This window comes from Nicotiana sylvestris, chromosome 2 (assembly GCF_000393655.2).
Source record: "Nicotiana sylvestris chromosome 2, ASM39365v2, whole genome shotgun sequence".
Taxonomy (NCBI): domain Eukaryota; kingdom Viridiplantae; phylum Streptophyta; class Magnoliopsida; order Solanales; family Solanaceae; genus Nicotiana; species Nicotiana sylvestris.
The window spans coordinates 122,961,119-122,980,284 of record NC_091058.1 but is presented as its reverse complement, the minus strand read 5'-3'; the positions used below and the strand labels follow the sequence as shown (position 1 = coordinate 122,980,284).

General features: G+C 36.8%; 3 protein-coding genes across 4 annotated transcripts; 2 read left to right on the top strand and 1 right to left on the bottom strand.

Moving 5' to 3' along the window:
• Positions 1-6,042: 6,042 nt before the first annotated feature.
• LOC104213444 (serine/threonine-protein kinase D6PKL1-like) lies at positions 6,043-9,411 on the top strand. Its single transcript, XM_009762947.2, has 3 exons — positions 6,043-6,176; positions 6,804-7,971; positions 8,432-9,411. The coding sequence occupies exons 2-3, from the start codon at positions 6,824-6,826 to the stop codon at positions 9,252-9,254; spliced, it is 1,971 nt and encodes a 656-aa protein (XP_009761249.1). The 5' UTR covers positions 6,043-6,176; positions 6,804-6,823; the 3' UTR covers positions 9,255-9,411.
• A 1,128-nt stretch (positions 9,412-10,539) lies between these two features.
• LOC104213443 (altered inheritance of mitochondria protein 32-like) lies at positions 10,540-14,527 on the top strand. The gene is made up of 5 exons (XM_009762945.2): positions 10,540-10,921; positions 11,575-11,660; positions 12,176-12,481; positions 12,640-12,723; positions 13,774-14,527. Exons 1-5 carry the CDS (start codon positions 10,688-10,690, stop codon positions 14,081-14,083), a joined length of 1,020 nt encoding a protein of 339 aa, XP_009761247.1. The 5' UTR covers positions 10,540-10,687; the 3' UTR covers positions 14,084-14,527.
• A 588-nt stretch (positions 14,528-15,115) lies between these two features.
• Positions 15,116-16,820, bottom strand: LOC104213442 (U-box domain-containing protein 7). 2 transcript variants are annotated; one of them, XM_009762944.2, is made up of 3 exons: positions 16,574-16,820; positions 15,887-16,356; positions 15,116-15,629 (listed from the first exon to the last, which is right to left on the bottom strand). In XM_009762944.2, the coding sequence occupies exons 1-3, from the start codon at positions 16,786-16,788 to the stop codon at positions 15,301-15,303; spliced, it is 1,014 nt and encodes a 337-aa protein (XP_009761246.1). In that variant the 5' UTR covers positions 16,789-16,820; the 3' UTR covers positions 15,116-15,300. The 2 variants fall into 2 exon arrangements, with proteins under 2 accessions (XP_009761246.1, XP_009761245.1); XM_009762943.2 differs by having other exon boundaries at positions 16,538-16,808.
• Positions 16,821-19,166: the final 2,346 nt, after the last annotated feature.

The window sequence follows — 19,166 nt, the reverse complement described above, 5'->3', positions numbered from 1 at the left end:
GCGGACCACATAAAACGGACTGCGGCCGCAGAGCTCCACCGCGGACCGCAAGAAATCGAGCGCGGCTGCGGAAGCTTGGTCTTGCTAACCGCAGACCGCACAAATCCCACCGCGTTCACGGAGTCCCCACCGTGGCCGCGAAGTTTCCACCGCGGACCGCGAGACCTGGCTTCACAGACCTGCAACTTCTCTGAATCTGCAACTTTTTCTTAAGTTCAAAACTTGCTGAAACACATCTGAAACACACTTGAGCCCTCGGGGCTCCTAACCAAACACACGTACTAACTCAACAACATCATACAAACTTATCTGTGCGATTAAATCGCCAAAATAACCTCAATAACAATTAATCAAACCTCAAAATCAAGAACTTTTTCTCAAACTTCATCAAGTATCAAATTTAGCAATTTAGGTCCGAATCACGTCAAACAACGTGCGTTTTCAACCAAACTTTACAAAAATAACTTAAACCATCTATAAGACTCGTACCAAGTGCAGGAACCAAAATACAGGCCCGATACCATCTCTTTCTAATCAAACTTCATTTCAAATTTCCTTAAATTTTTCAGAAAACAATTTCCTTCAAAAATTCATTTCTCGGGTTCGGGACCTCGGAATTTGATTCCGGGCATACGCCCAAGTCCCATATTTTTCTACGGACCCTTTGGGACCATCAAATCACGGATGCGGATTCGTTTACAGAAAATTTTGACCGAAGTCAAATTTATTCATTTCATAGTCAAAACTTATCATTTTTCACAAAATTTCATATTTAAGCTTTCCAGCTATGCGCCCGGACTGTGCACGCAAATCGAGATGACTCTAAATGAGGTTTTCAAAGCCTCGGAGACACCGAATTCAATTAAAATCAAGTGATGCCCTTTTGGGTCATCACATCTTCGTTCTATCTCCTTTGATAAATCCCCTTTTTAATTGGCCTATGCATGCAACATTGTCTCCGTATAATATTTTGGGTCTTTTATCACATTTCAACCCATATGTTTCTCGAATGAATCACTGATCTCAATCATATGCACTCCCTGCTTGCCGGTTTGAGATCGAGTTTTATGGGGATCGGACAAATTACCTGCATCTGCATAACCAATACGATCTACACCACTTTTGTTAGCATTAGCAAGATAAATAAGTGCACCATCTACACCGAGATAGAGTATTTCAGGACCAAGGAGTTTCTCATCCTTTTCTAGAGGTTGGAACGGATCCTTATTCACTTCAAGTGATTGAATATCCATTGGTGTACTTAATGGGTACACTTTGTCCATGTAAAAATATTTTAAGACCCTTTTGGAGCTCTTCTGGAGTTCCAATAAGATTTATATCATCATCATAAATAATAAGTATAACAAATTCTGATGACATTTTCTTTATAAAAAATATATGGACAAATAACATCATTTATGTAATCTTTTTTCAGCAAATATTTACTGAGGCGATTATACCACACGCGCCCAGGTTGCTTTAAACCATACAAAGATCTTTATAATTTGGTCGAGTACCTTTTTTCAAAACTTTGAATTATATGCTTCAGACATTTTAAATCCTTCAAGGATCTTCATATAAATTTAATCAAATAAGTCATATAGGTTTTGACTTGTATCTAAATAGTATGACATCTTCAAGTGTCTGGACTGCTGGTCCGATTCTCACAATCTTTTACAATATTGTGCATTATATCGTATCAAATATATCGTCGACGATCATTTTGTATTAGTTCCTAAGTGACATAACTTGTTGAGATCTTATCACTTTCTTTATTTTCAGGTACCTGAACTTCTTCGGGAGTTTCATGAAATGTTATGTTGTGGGCTCTTCTAGAGCTTATTTCCTCATCATTATGATCATTAGCTCCTATTATTTTTCAAGGATTGTTACCTTTGGAATCGATTTGTCTACCACGCTTCATGCGTACAGTAAATTATATCCTTCAGGGACTTTAATTTTAATAGGAGCATTTGCAGCTGAAATATAATGTTAAATTTTAGATAAGAAAATGCTTCTGGCATTTGACTTGAATTATCTTCTAAGTGAGGATCATATTAATGATAATTCGATTCATATAGCATATTTTTCAGTTGTTTATTTCATCCCCCAAATGTTAGAAAAATTAACATATATCCCCAATCTTCTTTGGGAAACATATCTTTGTGTATTGTGGTAGAGAAATTAATCATATACCACACATCAAAAGATAGTAAAAATATTTGATTTCTGATCCTAAACCAATTGTGAGGGGAGGACTTTATCATATATTGTTCGTCGGATGCATACAAGTGTTGTTGTATGCAAATTAGAATATATTAGACCAACACATGAAGTTTTGTTCTCATAAGCAATAGTTTAGCCATTAGTAAGAGGTATTCAATGCTAAATCAGCTTGGATATAAACTAGCATTATCAAGATGAACTGTCTTGATTTCATAATCTGAAAGTTATGCTCTTAATTGAGAAAAGCAATCTCAAATGCCAAACTGCAAGTTGACAATAAACATACATGTAACCATCTTATATATGCATCTATAAGTGGTTCACATGATAGGTGAATGGGCCTATATTCACCTTTTATATATTCCAGAATTCAGGGGTCTTAGTCCCAACTTTAGCCGGTATAATATTATGAGAACAAGCAGCACAAGAGAATTCTTGAAGAATCTCCTGGTTCTTCAGTATATGCTTATCAGAATTCTCAAATAACTCATTTAAAAATGGCAAATGAGAACTTCAAGTTTATCATGGCATGTGCTATCTCTTAGTAAACTTCTAGTTTACTATGGCATAAACTTTTGCATTAGTAAACTTCTATTTACTATGATACACGATGTAGTACAAATTGAAGAATAAGGCGGGTAACTTCTCATATACATATTATTTTACCCCATATGATTGTGAAAACATAAAGATTTTCAATCTTCCAGTCATTTGTAGTCTCAATATGATAGTCATTTGTATTAGTAAACTTCGGGTTTAATACAACATATGTTTTGACCATAATCATATAATATGAATGACATATTTGTATATAAGCTCTTCGAGAGCTTTCATTTATTATCCACAATCTAATATTTATCGGACGCAACTGGTGTCATGTATCCTCTAGGCAAACAATTAGCTCTTCAGGAGTTGTTAATATATTTTATACTATTAAATATTGATCAGACACTTCTGGTATCATGAAAGAAAATCACAATCAAATAAACAATGTAAAACAATTGTTTAAGCACACGAAAACTCTTCTTCATAATATTTTCCTACTTCAGGAGGCAATTTCAATTGTGTTACTTCTTCAGGAGCAATTTTAAAATACGAAATATTGATTATATATTCTCTCGATTATATTACCTCTTCTGGAGGTGAATTGTAATATATTCACATCAAGAGCGCGTTCATATTTACCCGACTTATTAATATTGTCACATTCACTTCAGGGAATGGATTAATATTATCAAAAGTTCTCATCCTTCAGGAAATCGAACATAATTATCTGAATGCGCATTAATCATATCAAATTGTGATACCTTAATCTCTTTTAAAATATTTATTGCTTCAGGAGCAAATCGAGGCGTGCATTTAATATAGAGAATATTTATGTAGCTTATTTTCAATTGTAACCATAGAAAACCTAAATTATCACTTCTGGTGATCATATGCATATACCACTTCTGGTGGTTAACAAAATATATTTATAATGAGAACGAAATATAACCACTTTTGGTGGTTGTATATTTCTTGCAAACTCTGCTAGAGTTTAAGTTGATCTAATAATGTTATCCATATTCTTCAAAATGACATAAATAAGATATATTATAGTAAACATCATTATCAAATTATAATTTTTTTTTATGTACAACAATTACATAATCATACTATCTATTACAAACAACAAAAATTAAAATATTTACATTTCTACATATTCACCACCGATTACATGAGTTGTTTCTCCTTCTGGGAGTGCAAGGTAATCAGCTACATCCAAATGCATGAAATCTAAATTATCTTCAGAAATAAAATTTGCTTTAGCATTTTTCTCTGTGTTCTTTAGGGAAGCTTGATAAAGCTCAACCAGGTGCTTTGGCGTGCGGCAGGTACGTGACCAGTGCCCTTTTCCTCCACATCCATAGCATGCATTTTCTGCATTTGGTGCTTGCAACGCTTCATGCTTTTGTTCCTTCCTTTTCCACTGCTGGTGGTGAGGAGGGTTCTTTGGTGCATTATTATTACCATAATTCAAATTTCTTCCCCGACCACGGCCATGACCACGACTGGGGCCACGACCTCTTTCACGTCTAGCTTGGTGGAAGTTCGTCTCATTCACTTCAGGGAATGGACAAGAACCAGTAGGTCAGCTTTCATGGGTTTTCATTAATAACTCATTATGTTGCTCGGCTATAAGAAGATGTGAGATAAGTTCAGAATACTTTTTAAATCCCATCTCTCAATATTACTGTTGCGTGAGCATATTCGAGGCATGAAAAGTGGTGAAAGTTTTCTCCAACATGTCATGATCAGTAATATTATCGCCACATAATTTCAATTGGGAAATAATTCTGAACATAGAAGAATTATATCCACTTATAGATTTAAAATCCTGTAGCCTTAGATGAGTCCAATCATAACGTGCATGTGGAAGAACGACCATCTTCAGGTGGTCGTATCTATCTTCCAAATTATTCCATAATATGACTGGATCTTTAATAGTGAGATATTCCATTTTTAGGCCCTCATCAAGGTGATGGAGTAGGAATATCATTGCTTTGGCACGGTCTTGGTTTGATGCCTGATTTTTATCCTTGATGGTGTCTGTCAGACCTATCGCATCAAGATGAATTTCAGCATCAAGCACCCAAAACATGTAGCTTTTGCCCGATATATCCAGGGCTACAAATTCAAGTTTAGAAAGATTTGACATTATATAGAAAAAGAAAGTTCGTACCTCAGATACTTTCAAAGTATTTGCCCGAGATGGCAGAGTCCCGTGCTGATAACTTGTTATAAAATAAAGACTGTAAAGTAAAGACAAGTATAAAGAGAAACTGATATATTATTCGAATTCAAACTGATGTACATAATGAACTGAAATCTCCTCTATTTATAGAAGAAAGGAAGCTAATGTGTAAGTTGTTGTTGCAAGCTGTTGTGTAAGCTGCTACTGCAAGCTGCTGTGTAAGCTGCTACTATATCAGATATGGATAATCTTCTACTGAGAGTAATATTTATCCATAACGGAGTACTGAAAGGATAAGCTCATTGTACCAGGTATAGATAATCTTCTACTGGGGGTAATGTTTATCCATAATGGAGTATCGAAATGATAAGCTTATTATATCCGGTATGGATAATCTTCTACCGAAGTGATAAACTTCTTCGGGAGACTTATTTCCAATAGAGTACTAAATAGATAAACATATTTACGGCGGAGTCCCATATGAATAAGTTTCTTCAGGAAGCTTATTTACAATGGAGTACTAAATGAACATCCATAATATAGTATATTCATAACAGGTCTCAATTAATTTGTGGTTTAATTGCGAATAAAAGTTGAGAGTGCGATTAAAAATAGAAAAGAATAGAAGTTGAGAGTTCCAATAATAAAATGCATTTTCCAGCCTTGTCTCTCAACAGATTCACTGTGATAAGTTACAGTATGCATTTTTGTATTCGACGATAAAGAAGAGTTCTGTATAGTAGTTCAGTATAAGCGTTTACATAAACAAGAAAAGAAAGGTGAAGGTAAAGCAGAAAGACGTACAGTGCGAGAAATTAGATTTTCTCTTAAAAGTGAAGACAGCTTTTCTTTAGCTTTGCTTTGTTTTCCTGTCTTTTTGCTTTGCTTCTGAGTTTTCTTTCATATCATTCATACAACTTTCTCTCCTTTTCTTGTTTCTTTTCTTCTCCATTGTAATTACTATTGCACCCCATTTACCCCACAAAAACTCAAACTCACAAAATCAGTAGAATTACTATTACTTAACATTCTTTCTTGTTTTTCGATCGGATCTGAAAAAGAAGCCAGAAAAACAATACAGGAAAAAGCAGTAACAGAGCAAAGATTGTTTCACTTTTCGAGCCAAGTTCTTGAAAGGGTCTCTGTTTCGCTCTAGCTTTTGTTGAGTCTCAACAATTATGAAAGATTAATTCACTGTCCTCAGTTCTTTAATCAGGTAATTATCAAGAACCCGTTATTTTCTGTTATTTGTATTTTTTTAGTTCTTTTGGAAAAAGCAAAAAAGGAAAGTTCTGAACCATGCAAGATTTCCTAAAGTTTTTGGTGAATGTTCTTTCCTGGATTTTGGATGTAACATTGAATTTTCGTGTAACTTAATTAGTATTTTAATTTCTGTTGTGAAAGATGTTTGATTTCTGCTGTAATGCAATTGGGCAGTTAAAATTTTAACTTCTCTTTGATTTTAATTAAAGCATTGATCCGCTCTTAGATTTCTATTAATAGGAATGAAATGGACCCGAATAGAGTGTAATAATTAAAGTGTGTTCATACAAATGCAGCCAATTCCAACTAGTTTTATATTGAGACCTAGTTGATTGATTTGTTAATTATAAGTTAAGTAGCTTTTTCTTGTTAATGGGAAACTGTGAATGATATTGTACCTCTTATTTCTCTGCCAAAGATTCCTTCCGATTTGTTTAAGGATTTAGTGCTGCATTTTGGGATCATAGAATCAATTTCAGATTTATTATATAAAAGAAAAAAACTTTGTTCAAAATGGCTTATTTTGTATCATAGAGTAAGTATGAGGTAATAATCTCATTTTTTGATTGTACAATGGCAGTGTCTAGGCCAAAGAGCAGAATGGAGTCACTTGTTGAAGGAGTCAGTTCTTTGCCAAACAGTCATACTTCCTTCACTCCTATTAAGGGTAACGCGTCTTCAGCTTCCCGGATTAGTCGTCCTCCCCATCCTACATCAATGAGACAATCTAGATGTAAAGAGTTGTCTTTCGATCCGATAGCTATTGACTTTGGGTCGAAGACAATTGATACCCCAACAGGGTCGGGGACTGCTTCTAAGTGTTCATATAAAACATCCAGTAATCGTGTAAAGAGGGATAATATCTCTGGCTCGATGAGACGCTATTCTGAATTGACTAAAGAAAAAGAGGACATAGAAGATACTCTTGATCAACAATCACAAAAATGTTCACTTGATCGGGTTTTAATCTTTGAAGCCAAATCAGCTTTCAAGGATTCACTTCATGATAACAAGAACACTACTTCAAGTGGCTTTGTGGAGCGCAAGGATTTTATGTTACATGCTGTCGGCAGAGGAGATGCTGACCTTTTAACATCTCAATCTGGAATAAACTATTGTCCTAGTCCTCAAAACAGCTTTTACACTGCAACACAATACATAGAAGCCAAACAAAGTTTCACCACTACAGAAGTCATCAGCGAATGCGCTAGCAGCATGGCCAAGTCTGGTGAAAGCGGTGATGTTAGCAACTCGTGCGACATCAGTGAGAGCAGAAAAACAAGCTTCTATAGAGGCAGCACAGGTAGTGATATCAGTGACGAGAGCAGTTGTACTAGTTTCAGCAGCGCAATATATAAACCACATCAGGCAAATGATACAAAGTGGGATGCAATTCAAGCCATTAGATCTCTTGATGGAACACTGGGGTTCAACCACTTCAGACTTCTGAAGAGATTGGGAGGTGGAGACATCGGAAATGTTTTCCTAGCACAGTTGATTGGAACAAGAGATTTCTTTGCCATGAAAGTGATGGACAAAGCAGCTCTAGAGAGTCGTAAGAAAATTGTTAGAGCTCAGACAGAAAGAGAGATACTACAGTCTCTGGATCATCCTTTTCTACCAACACTCTATTCACACTTTGAAACCGACAAATTTTCCTGCTTGGTGATGGAATTCTGCCCTGGCGGAGATTTGCATGCACTTCGGCAAAGACAACCAGGAAAGTTTTTCCCTGAGCATGCTGCCAGGTTAGGCTAGTTTCTTATTGATGCATTTTTGTTGATGTTGTAGCTATTTTACTCTGAATCTCCATTCAGCTGGAAGCGCTTTTTTTGTCCATGTATCTGTATATTCAGGACTTCGGATCTGATGATCAGGTTTCATGGTCAATATGTTTAGTTTCTTGCTCCAATTGTAGTGATCAAACTACAATACATTAACTTCCTTTATCATTTTTGATTGGTTTTGGAAATGTTAACATCTCTCTTTATCGGAACCTGCATCATTACCATGATTTAAGGGTCCCAAGATACGTTGTTAAATTGGAATTCCTTTTCCTAGACCTATGGCATAAGGGAGATCCTGCATAAATAGTAGTTAGGTTAAAATATTATTTTCTGTCCATATCATGCACAAAATCACAAGGACGCCTGTCCATCTTGATAATGATTTTAACTTGCACTTGTTATCTTCTGTTTTGGAGTATAGGTTCTATGTAGCAGAAGTTCTCCTTGCTCTAGAGTATCTGCACATGCTTGGAATCATTTATAGAGACCTTAAACCAGAGAACGTTTTGGTTCGAGAAGATGGTCATATAATGCTATCTGACTTTGACCTCTCCTTGAGGTGTGCCACAAGTCCAACTTTGGTTAAATCCTCAAATTCAAGTTTAGAGTCGAAGACTTCATCATACTGTGTCCAGCCTGCTTGTATTGAGCCATCTTGTATCATCCAGCCTGCATGTTTTTCACCGCGTTTCCTAAGCAGGCCCAAGAAAGGAAAGAACACGAAACAGAAAACCGAGATGCACAATCAAGTGAGCCCCCTGCCAGAGCTCCTTGCTGAACCAACAAATGCTCGATCCATGTCTTTCGTGGGGACACATGAGTACCTTGCTCCAGAAATCATTAAAGGCGAGGGACATGGTAGTGCCGTTGATTGGTGGACATTTGGGATCTTTCTCTATGAGCTCTTGTTCGGGCAGACACCTTTTAAAGGAGCAGGCAACAGAGCCACCTTGTTTAATGTTGTTGGCCAGCCCCTGAGATTCCCTTCATCACCTAGTGTTAGCTTTGCTGCAAGGGACTTGATAAGAGGTTTACTTGTGAAAGAGCCACAGCATCGCCTTGCATATAGGCGGGGTGCTACAGAAATAAAACAACACCCTTTCTTTCAGAGCGTGAATTGGGCACTTATCCGATGTGCTAGTCCTCCTGATGTACCAAAGCCGTTCGTGCTACATGATGTCCCCAGCACACCAGCAACAAAGGTGCCAGGCGCTGATAATTATTTTGAGATTGATTTCTTCTGAGTAAACTTGTTTCCTTAGCAGTTAAGTCCATGCCCGCTTATAGCAAGAACACCGATTTGTTGTTACCTTTTATATGAAAATGTAAAGTGCAATAGTGCATACTCTCCTGAAAAACAAATGCATAGGAATTGGATATTTGAAGGTCACTTTTCTAGTATCTTCTTTATTTGTCAATGTTTATGCTTGCAGCTATTTGTTGTCCTCTTCTCTGGATTATATAAATCTTAATCTTTGACGATCGCTTTTCACCATCACTCTATCCACAACCACCACCTCCGCGATCACAACCACCACCACCGTGTCAACTGCCACTGCGTCAACCATCACAATCACCACCTCTAGTCACTACCACATCAATCCACCTCCACCATTACAACTATCACCACTGCCAACCAGTCAACTACCACCAAAGCTACACAATTTTGTTACAATTAACACAACTGGAAGAAAAGCGCGCAACTTTCTTGTACTACAAGTATTTTAAACTCATTTCTACTAAACTATAGTATAGTCAATTTTCAGGATTTCAAATTGTCCTCAACGTATACAAGTGAAAATATTCTCTCCATTAAGCAGAGTTTTGTGTAAACCTGAACTAGAATTTATCAACTGGTTTTCTTAGTCAAATGTATTCCTTTCTATTTCTATCCACACCCACCATTCAGAGTTAGAAAAGTTGGTAGCTGGAATATGGCCTAATGCCCACAACACGCACCTTAAATTTTTGTCTGTAGTCCTTCTGATTGACCCTTTACTCTCAATAGCACTAGGCTAGCCATTTTTTACGAGCGAAGAAGTAAAGCGGTCAAGATTAAAATCACAATGTCACAAGTTTGAATCTTAAGTTTAATAATTTTCTCTATGCTTTATAATTAGTTAATTGTCGGTAAGATTATTTTTCTAGTGTTTCATTTCTTGAATTGTTTAAAATATTTTTCTTAAAGAAAGTATTTCGACAAAACATGAGTTATCACTTATGGGCGGAAGTCATTTTTTTGTGTGCAATATTTCAACTTTTATGAAATATCACTTATTTCAATCAATACCTAAACCTTGTCGTCAACTGTTAACACTAAAAATAACAGAGTACCTGTATCCCTATATTAATCATCCATATTTTACCACTAACATATGTCACATACATTTATACTTAATTATAAAATGTCAACGATTATCATTCCTCCACGCAAGAAACTGAAATACAGGTAAACTGTTCATTTTCTCCCCCGTGGCCCACTTCCGTCATATGTCCAAATTCCAAAATTTCTCCAATTAGTCCAAAAAGGAAAATTGTCCTTTTGAGTTCAGCAATCGACCTAAGACATTACTTGTCAAACCATTCCTACTATTTAATCCGTGGCTCGTTCTCTCCACGTTCCCATTTTACTTTCTCTACTCTCCAGCAATCTCTCTCTTTCTCGCTTCTTTCGAAAATGGCCGGGAACTCGGAGGACATCGTCAGTGACGACGTTAACTTCGGGTTCAAACGTTCGGAGATGTACGAACTTAAACTCTCCGGCACTGCTACTGTTTACGATCGTCACGTTTTCCTCTGTTACAAATCACATGAAACTTGGCCTTCTCACGTTGAATCCTCCGACTCCGATCCACTTCCGAAGCTTCTCGCTGCTACTCTTAAAGCTCGTAAGGATGAAATCAAGCTTAAGGTTAGTTATTTTCAACTGATTAGTTAAGTCAACGGCGTTACATTGAACTTCATTTCTATTGATTTTAGTTTCTGATTTGAAATTAGCAATCGGTTCTTTTTGGATCTACTATAGATAATATATTTAATATTTTTGATATACTATGGATAACATTAATGAAGTTTATAAGTTTTTGAATGTTTATATAAAAGGATTAAATTTATATATACTAACGGTATAAATGATTTTTCACACTATCATGTGTTGTTTAACCACCTTAGTTACCTTTTATCAGGTTACTAATTAATATTTATTGTAGAGATTTACCTGTCACTACCTTGTAGTGACCTAATTGTGTAAATAACTTTCACACTGTGGGTGCACAAAATTTAAACTCTATATAAAATAATGAAAAATCTCGTCATCTAATTGCAAGAACTTTATCGAAATGTTCAAAATTTTATACGAAGTTAATAAGAATTGTAGCTTGTCTATTAGAATGCAATTAGTGGGTTTAAGTTATTAGCCTCTCAAATGTGTGGTGGATAAATTTAGTACACAATATAAGAATTCTAGTTCGGTCAATTAGAATGCATTAATAGTTTTATGATGTTAGCTTAGCAAGTGTGAAATTGAGTTTAATGCGTTTTTGGCTCGGTGATTATTTGTGGTAGACTGTTTTGACGATTTGCGAAGTACGCGAAGACATTGGACTATCTGATGGAGATGTTCTGATTTTTCCTGAAATGATCAAATACAGGTAGTTTTCGACAATCTTCTATGATTTTTTACTTTTATTTTGTTATTATTTTTATATCATTGTATTAGGCTGCGAAAAATTCGTCCTCCTTTAGTATTCTGTGTGTAGTAGTGATGAAATACATAACTAGGCTATCTGGAAACAAGACAAAAGAAATAAACATGGTGAATTTGACTTTATTCTTTTTTTCTTCTTCACAACCTTATGAAATTGACCAACATTTAAAAATGGAACTTTCTCATATCAGAATTTTTAGGAGTAGTATTTTTCGACTAGTTTCTGAATGTCCAAATTTTAATTCAAACATAAATGAATTGATCTAGTTTGATTTAATTAGAAAAAGTTAGTCAAATTGACTCTCAGTTAGCTAAAAGTGATAAAAAAATTAGGACTAAGGGTGTATTTTTAAATTTTCCTCTTGATTTTGTTGCAAAGTATTTGACCTAGCCATTGTATGCATCTCCAAGCATTATCGTACCTTGAGCTTGAGTTTGTGTCTGGTTCTTTTAATCAAGGAATTTGAAGGAGTCAGATGTTGAAGCTTTTGTTGAGGATGTGCTTGTGAATGGCAAGCCCTGGACTTCTGGACTGCAGGAGCCACTAAGTGGTTCTTATGTATTTGTCTGTTCCCACAATAATCGAGATCGAAGGTGTGGTGTCTGTGGACCAATTCTGATTGAGGAATTTAGCAAATTGATTGATTCCAAGGACTTGAAAAACGAAGTTCATGTGACAGCTTGTTCCCATGTTGGTGGCCACAAGTATGCTGGTAATGTGATAATCTTCAGTGCAGATAAAGAAGGGAAAATTGCTGGGAATTGGTAAGACCTAGTTTTGTACTTATCGAGGTGCTCTTTTAGTTTCCATTAGTTTCTTGACCAATTCCTTAGTATGTGGCTTTTTAAATGGATCAAAGTGGAGAAGATCCTTGTTAGACTGTCCGTTATACATATATATGTGATCTGTTGTCATAATGCAGGTATGGCTATGTTACCCCAAGTGATGTACCTATTTTGCTTGACGAGCAGATCAGAGAGGGGAAAGTCATTGAAAGACTTTGGAGGTTTGTATTCGTTGTGCTATACTTTGTTTCTCATATGCATGATTTGGGGTTTGCTTTATACATAATACATGGTCCAAATTCTTCATTTAGCTTTGAGAAAATCCCGTAGAGGGCTGGTTCCGGATTATCTTTTTGCAGTTTCCGTAACAAGCCCAGTCACCATAACTTCTAAGTAAACTTTACCTTAGCCAAGCTCGATTACCTTATTTGCACCATGCCTCCACCATGATTCCAACGTAAACTTTAACTTAGCCAAGCTCAACTGCCTTGTTTGCACCATGCCTCCACCAATATTTCTATAATGTAAACGTTAATTTAGCCAAGCTCGATTACTTTATTTGCACCATGCCTCCACCAATATATTTCTGTCTGTCTACATCACACTCTTGGGGTGAGGGCCTTCCCCGGACCCTGCATGAATGCGGGATGCTTTGTGCACCACGTTGTCCTTTATTTCTCCAAAATCAAGAATAGCTCAATCACTGGCATCATTATTAGATATTGTGTGAGTGATTATAAGGTAATGCTGTATGATTGCCTCATTTTCTCATGTTGATTTTTTTTGCATAAAAGGTAATCATAATAAAATTTAGTCCATTTGTTTTTTCATGCTTGATCATGAGCTTTGCTCTTATGAAGCTTTAATGTTTGCATGTTAACTAATAATCTTAAGTAAAATTAAGTAAAGAGTGGTGGCAGATGATGGATCTTTTGCTCTTGGTATTTGGATCTATCTTCTTTTCTCTGTTGCTTTTTTGCTGGGAGCTGGATGCTATTCTCAGCATTCATTTTAGATGGGCATGTATGTGTATGTGAAGGGTTTGAAAAAGTTAGATTAATTTTGCTGACTAGTTACGGAATAAAGTGCAAGAGGTAATGCCTTTCCAATTACAGAACAGGGAATTTCTCACATTCTAAACTTCTAATTTGAACTCTCTAAGTTTCGGTTGGAGGCAATCTCTTTAGCAGTTGCAAAGTTAAAATTGTTTTGCTCTTTTTCTCATTTTTTTGTGAATACAGTCTGAAACACTTTATCCTGGTTAACTATAGGGGCCAAATGGGACTGCCTGCTGAGATAACTGATAAGGTGAATGAGCAGAGGGTTCCCAATGGAACCAATGTGGACGAAAAAGGACAAGCCCCTGTAGAAAATGCTAGTCAGGGCTGTTGCCAAGGAACTGTAGGTTTTTCTTGTTGTAGAGATGCAAGTACTGAGGTGAAAGAGGGAAAGAAGGGGCAGGGAAGACTTTCATGCTGGTCAGGAAAATGGGATCGGCCTGAAGTGTTCACAGCCATTGGCGTGGTCGGAGCAGTGGCTTTTGTTGCTGTTGCTTATGGATTTTACAAGAGGTCACACTGATATGCTGTCACGAAGAGATTCCAAACATTGTCTTTTTTAGAGAATAATGATGTAACTCTAAACCCTGACATTTGCTACGTGTTACGTGTGAATTTTTCTGAAGGAGAAGAAGTAAATGCAGAATATGTCCGACTATATGGAGATGATGTCCTCTTGTTCTCTTCAAGTGAGCACCCTAAGGGCCTCTTAGTTACACAGCTCTAACTAGTTACTACAGATACCTGCAAGTTTTGTCTACACTCTACAGAGATGATTAAAATTCCAGGTCTGGAGGTCTTGCTTCCTGGCTGTTTTGGTTAAAGGTGAATAAGGTTTTCGATAGGCTATTGGGCTTGTCGGAATTACCTTGTTTATTGTTGTGTTGGTATTTCATTTGTTGTCTGGGGATATTGGATGACTTGTTGAAATTTTTTGTGGAAGTTGATTTTTGCTTTTGGACATAAATTTCACTGTATGACACACCAGTCATTTGTAGCATACCCCCCCCCACCCCCACCCCAACCAATCAGGTGGCTTCTGATTAAAAATACAAAACCACTCGAGAGTAGTAGATTCGTAGCATTTGAGTCTCTAGATGAAAATCACTAATTTAGCCTGAATAAGGTGACTTCTTTTTCTAATTGACTATTGGTTGTTCATTTTCTTCATTTCTGTCCTTTAAGAAGATTGGAAATAATTATAGAGGGGGTGTTGTGACTTACCTTAAGGGTAGCGCGGTGTACAAAGCATCCCCGCATTCACGCAGAATTCGGAGAAGGACCGCGAACTCATGATCTATAGGTCACATGGAGACAACTTTACTGCTATACCAAGGTTCCCCTATATTTGGTGTTCCGACTTTCCATATTTGCTACTCCAAGGCTCCCTTATATTTGGTGTTCCGACTTACCAAATATGGAAAATTACTCATTCCTCTTTCCTTTTTACTTTTTCTCCTCCTGTTTTCCTCCTTTCACCCCAACCAAACATTTTTGAGCTAAAAAGAAAAAAGAAATGAGAAATACCGAGCTGAAAAGATAGGAAATGAACTTCTTTTGTCAAATTGTAGTGTATGATAAATGATGCCCCGCTAAGAAAATAATCTAAATCCAAATTTATGTACAGATATATGATAAAATAATCATACAACATTGGTCATGTACCCCTTCCAAAGCTCAGAAAGCAAATGAAATTTACTGCAACTATCAGCACAACTCGAACATCTAGCACATGAACTGTCATGTCCTAAGTTTTGAAATCATTTCCTCCAAGAATGCTACAGACATCCCTGCTCTCTCTCCAACTCCTTGCTCAATTTGTCTCATAACATGTTCCAATAGCAGAATATTCTTTGGCTGTTTATTCTTCGGGCTGCAATGCGAACGGTCTCTCAAAAGCAAAAGCAGTCTTTTAGCATTGTCTCTGGCTCTCTTTGTCCCATCCACACTCAACTGAAGCAGTGCTGCCGTAGCTCCTTCCCTCAATATCATCCCTCTGTATCTCTCTCTGCAGCTCTCACATATTAGGAGTAAAATTGCCACTGCATCTTCTTTACATTGTCTTGAACCTGTTGAGACGTAATGCAATTAAGTAATTAAAAGTGTACTCTCTTTAACAACTTAAGTTTTTAGACGATATAGTCATATATAATTCAACATGATATAGTCACACGACTCAACATGGTACCAAAGCATGCAAAGGGTCCTAGATTCAAATGTGTTTGACCCATGAAAAAGAATCAGGCCAACGCGTGCTGATACATAATACAATTAACGGAGTAATTAATAGTGTGAAACTTTTATATGAGATTGTCATGAAATTAACCTTCCTCCATGGCCTCCACCAAACACTGAATTGCTCCATCTGTTCCTGCAGCTTCCTCTAGTCCAATTCTTGATGAAGAAACAATATTCTCTAGCAATACCATGGCTTTCTCCACAATCACTTCTCCTGCTGTTTTCGTTTCCGACGCCAGGCTAATTAATCCAAGCAGGGTAGCTACCCCACCAGATGAAACAATAGAAGGGATGAGCTGATGGCAAGTTGAAAGATTGTGAAGTATTGACAAGATGTCCAAATTAGCCTGCAAGCTCATGCTGTTGTAGGCTTGTGAATTTAATAATTCAAGTACAAGTGGAATAGTTCCAGATGAAGCAATTGCCAACTTGTTTGAAGCACAAGAAGAGAGGGTCAATAGAAATGCCACTGCTAGCTCTACTAACAATTCATTTTCGCATTGAAGCACATCTAACAACACTTGTATGGCCCCTGATTTTGCTATGACTATCTTGTTCCTGCAACAAGCAATAAGAATATTCACAATTTTAGTACTAAAATCAAACAGGTATAGATACACTCGTGTTCCTTAAAAATTGATCGAAAACAAATTTTTTTTGGCTATGTTTGATACAACAAAAGTCATTTTCCATAAGAAATGTTTTCATGCATTTTTCTCGAAAATGACTTCCAACGTACCAAACACGTTCCTGAATGAAGTATGCGCATGCTAACCTTTCACTGCGAAAGGCTATACTAAGCAGAGCAAACAGCGCAGCTTCAATGGCTTCATAATCATCAGTACTCAGCATCAAAATCAATGGAGGAACTATGCCTTTTTCGACGATCTTGTGCCTTTGCTTGCCGGAAAAGTGACCAATTTGTCTTGCACCAAAGAGCTGTGCTTGTCTATCACCAAAGAGTAGAGCTTCCACCACCATTTCTTCCATGGCTTGGAAACTCCCTCTGCCTTTAGTCACACTTGTTTGTTTATGAATATTTTTGTTTCTTTATGTATATAAGGATATATGGGTTGCTTCAAGAGTATGTAATGTGTGTGCCTTTTCAAGATTCTCCTTTTAATCTATAGTTCTTGATTAGAAGCAACTGATCCATTCCCTTTTCAGCTCTTTCTTTATTTAACTAAGGTGGAAATACCTTGGCTTGAATCTTTAACTTTCCTCTGATGCAAGGAACTGTCGTCAGCTTTATCGGCTAGCTAACTTAATATCAAGAGATACCCGGCAATATACCAAAAATGTGTAAAATGTAGGGGTATCTTTGATGTGTGATGACTTCAAGATTTATCCTATTCAAGAACGAGCTTGAAGCACAAAATCACCATTTACTGATAAGAGCAGAGGCGGATCTAGGGTTTCTAGTACATGGATGCACAGAAAAAATGTATTTAGTAGGAATTGATCCTATACCTCTTAGTAATTAACTCAGCCTTCAACCCATTTAATTTTCTTTGAGCATGAGTGCCAATAGTTAATACTATTTCAATTTTAGAAAATATGTACATAAATATCTAATTTTACGAAGAGACCATGAGTTCACGTGCCCCGTAATTACACCTATAAATCCGTTCCTGGATAAGAGTGTATATGAAGATATGCGTCATGTATTTATTGGATTGATATAAATACCGAATACGAATAAATTTTTATGGTGAGTCAAGCCAAACTACCTCGGACTAGGGCACATAATTTTAGGGAAAAGGCAGTAATCTTGATTTGGTTTGCCTAGTACATGGAACGTGACATAGTCAGCGACCGAAAAATCAAGAAAGCAGCCGTTGTACATTCTGTTTTTGAGGAAATAGCTGCGCTTTTCCTTTTGCCTCTATACGGCATCCGCCGTATCTTTACCGAAATCAATGCTTGCCACTGATTTTCAAGCTTTCCCTTATTCTCTTTGCTTTGTAGTAGCTTTTTGACTAATACACATATAACAAAGGATTAAAATTCATTAACTATTCATTTTCACTTAATATAAAAGCAGTTCAAGGATGCAATACAAGTAATCATCACTTATCAACAATAATATATATGACTCCAATGTTGTACTAATTAGCCTAAAGAAAAATAAATATCAAACTTGAAAATGAAGTGTTGCGGAATATGGTAGGTTAACTAGCACACAATCACACACAAAACAAATAAAGAAGAAAAATCAACACAAGGATTTAACGAGGTTCGGCTAAGCCTAATCCTCAAGGCAAAAGAAGAGAGAGTTTTCCCCTATGAATGAGAAGAAAAGCACAATACAATCTATAACATCCCCAACTACAACCCCTATATATAGATCCAAAAGGTCACAAACATATATGAGAAAGGTTTCCCAATTTGACAAGAACTATAGGTTTTCCTTTCCCAAATCTATTAGGACAATGGGTTTTCCTAAACCTATAGGGACTATGGGTTTCCTCAAAATACAAGGAAATAATTCAAGCCACAAATAACAAATCTTCCCCTTTGCTTGAATTCTCTTCATCAACAGGAACAACATCTCTCTACCTTGCCCTCAGCTCTTGCAAGGGCTCTATCCATTTTCGCACGCATCAACCAAGTCTAGGAAACACCTAAACTTGTTAAGAGACTCAATCTCTTTACTCATAGCACTAATCCGTCGATTTGGTTCTATACTCAGAATAGCTTCTAGATAGCTATAACACTCAAACGCATCAACAGTCTCTGCAACTGCCAAAGCAAATCCCACTGGATTCGTATATCCAAGAAGATTTCCATCAACTACGTTTGCAAACCTTTGCGGTCGGTTGATCACTCTCATCTCTCTGCATGTTGCAATGCTATATGGTTGTTGTTGCGCAGGTGCATCAACATTATCGTCTTGATCAATATTTTGCACCTCCTCTGCTTCCTCTACTTTAGAACTATTGGGCTGAGCTAGTGGAGATTCAATTTCTAGCTCTATGTGGTCACTGACACCACGGTCTGTTTCTGCTATTGCCTTCTCCCTCTAACTGTCCAGTGAGGCAGATTCATTGAATGTTACATCCCTACTGATAATTAGCCTTGGAGTCTTTTGATCTGTGCACCACAACCTATAACATTTCACTCCAGTTGCATACCCTAGAAATATGCACTTCTTTTCCCTCGGCTCAAGTTTTCCATCCCTCACATGAGCATAAGCAGGACAACCAAATATCCTTAAATTTGAATAATCAGCAGGCGAACCGAACCATACCTCAAAAGGAGTTTTGAACTCAATAGTTGTGGATGGAGATCTATTGACCAAATAATAAGTTATATTGATTGCTTCAGCCCAAAAATCTTTGCTAACACATGAGTGTGAAAGCATGATT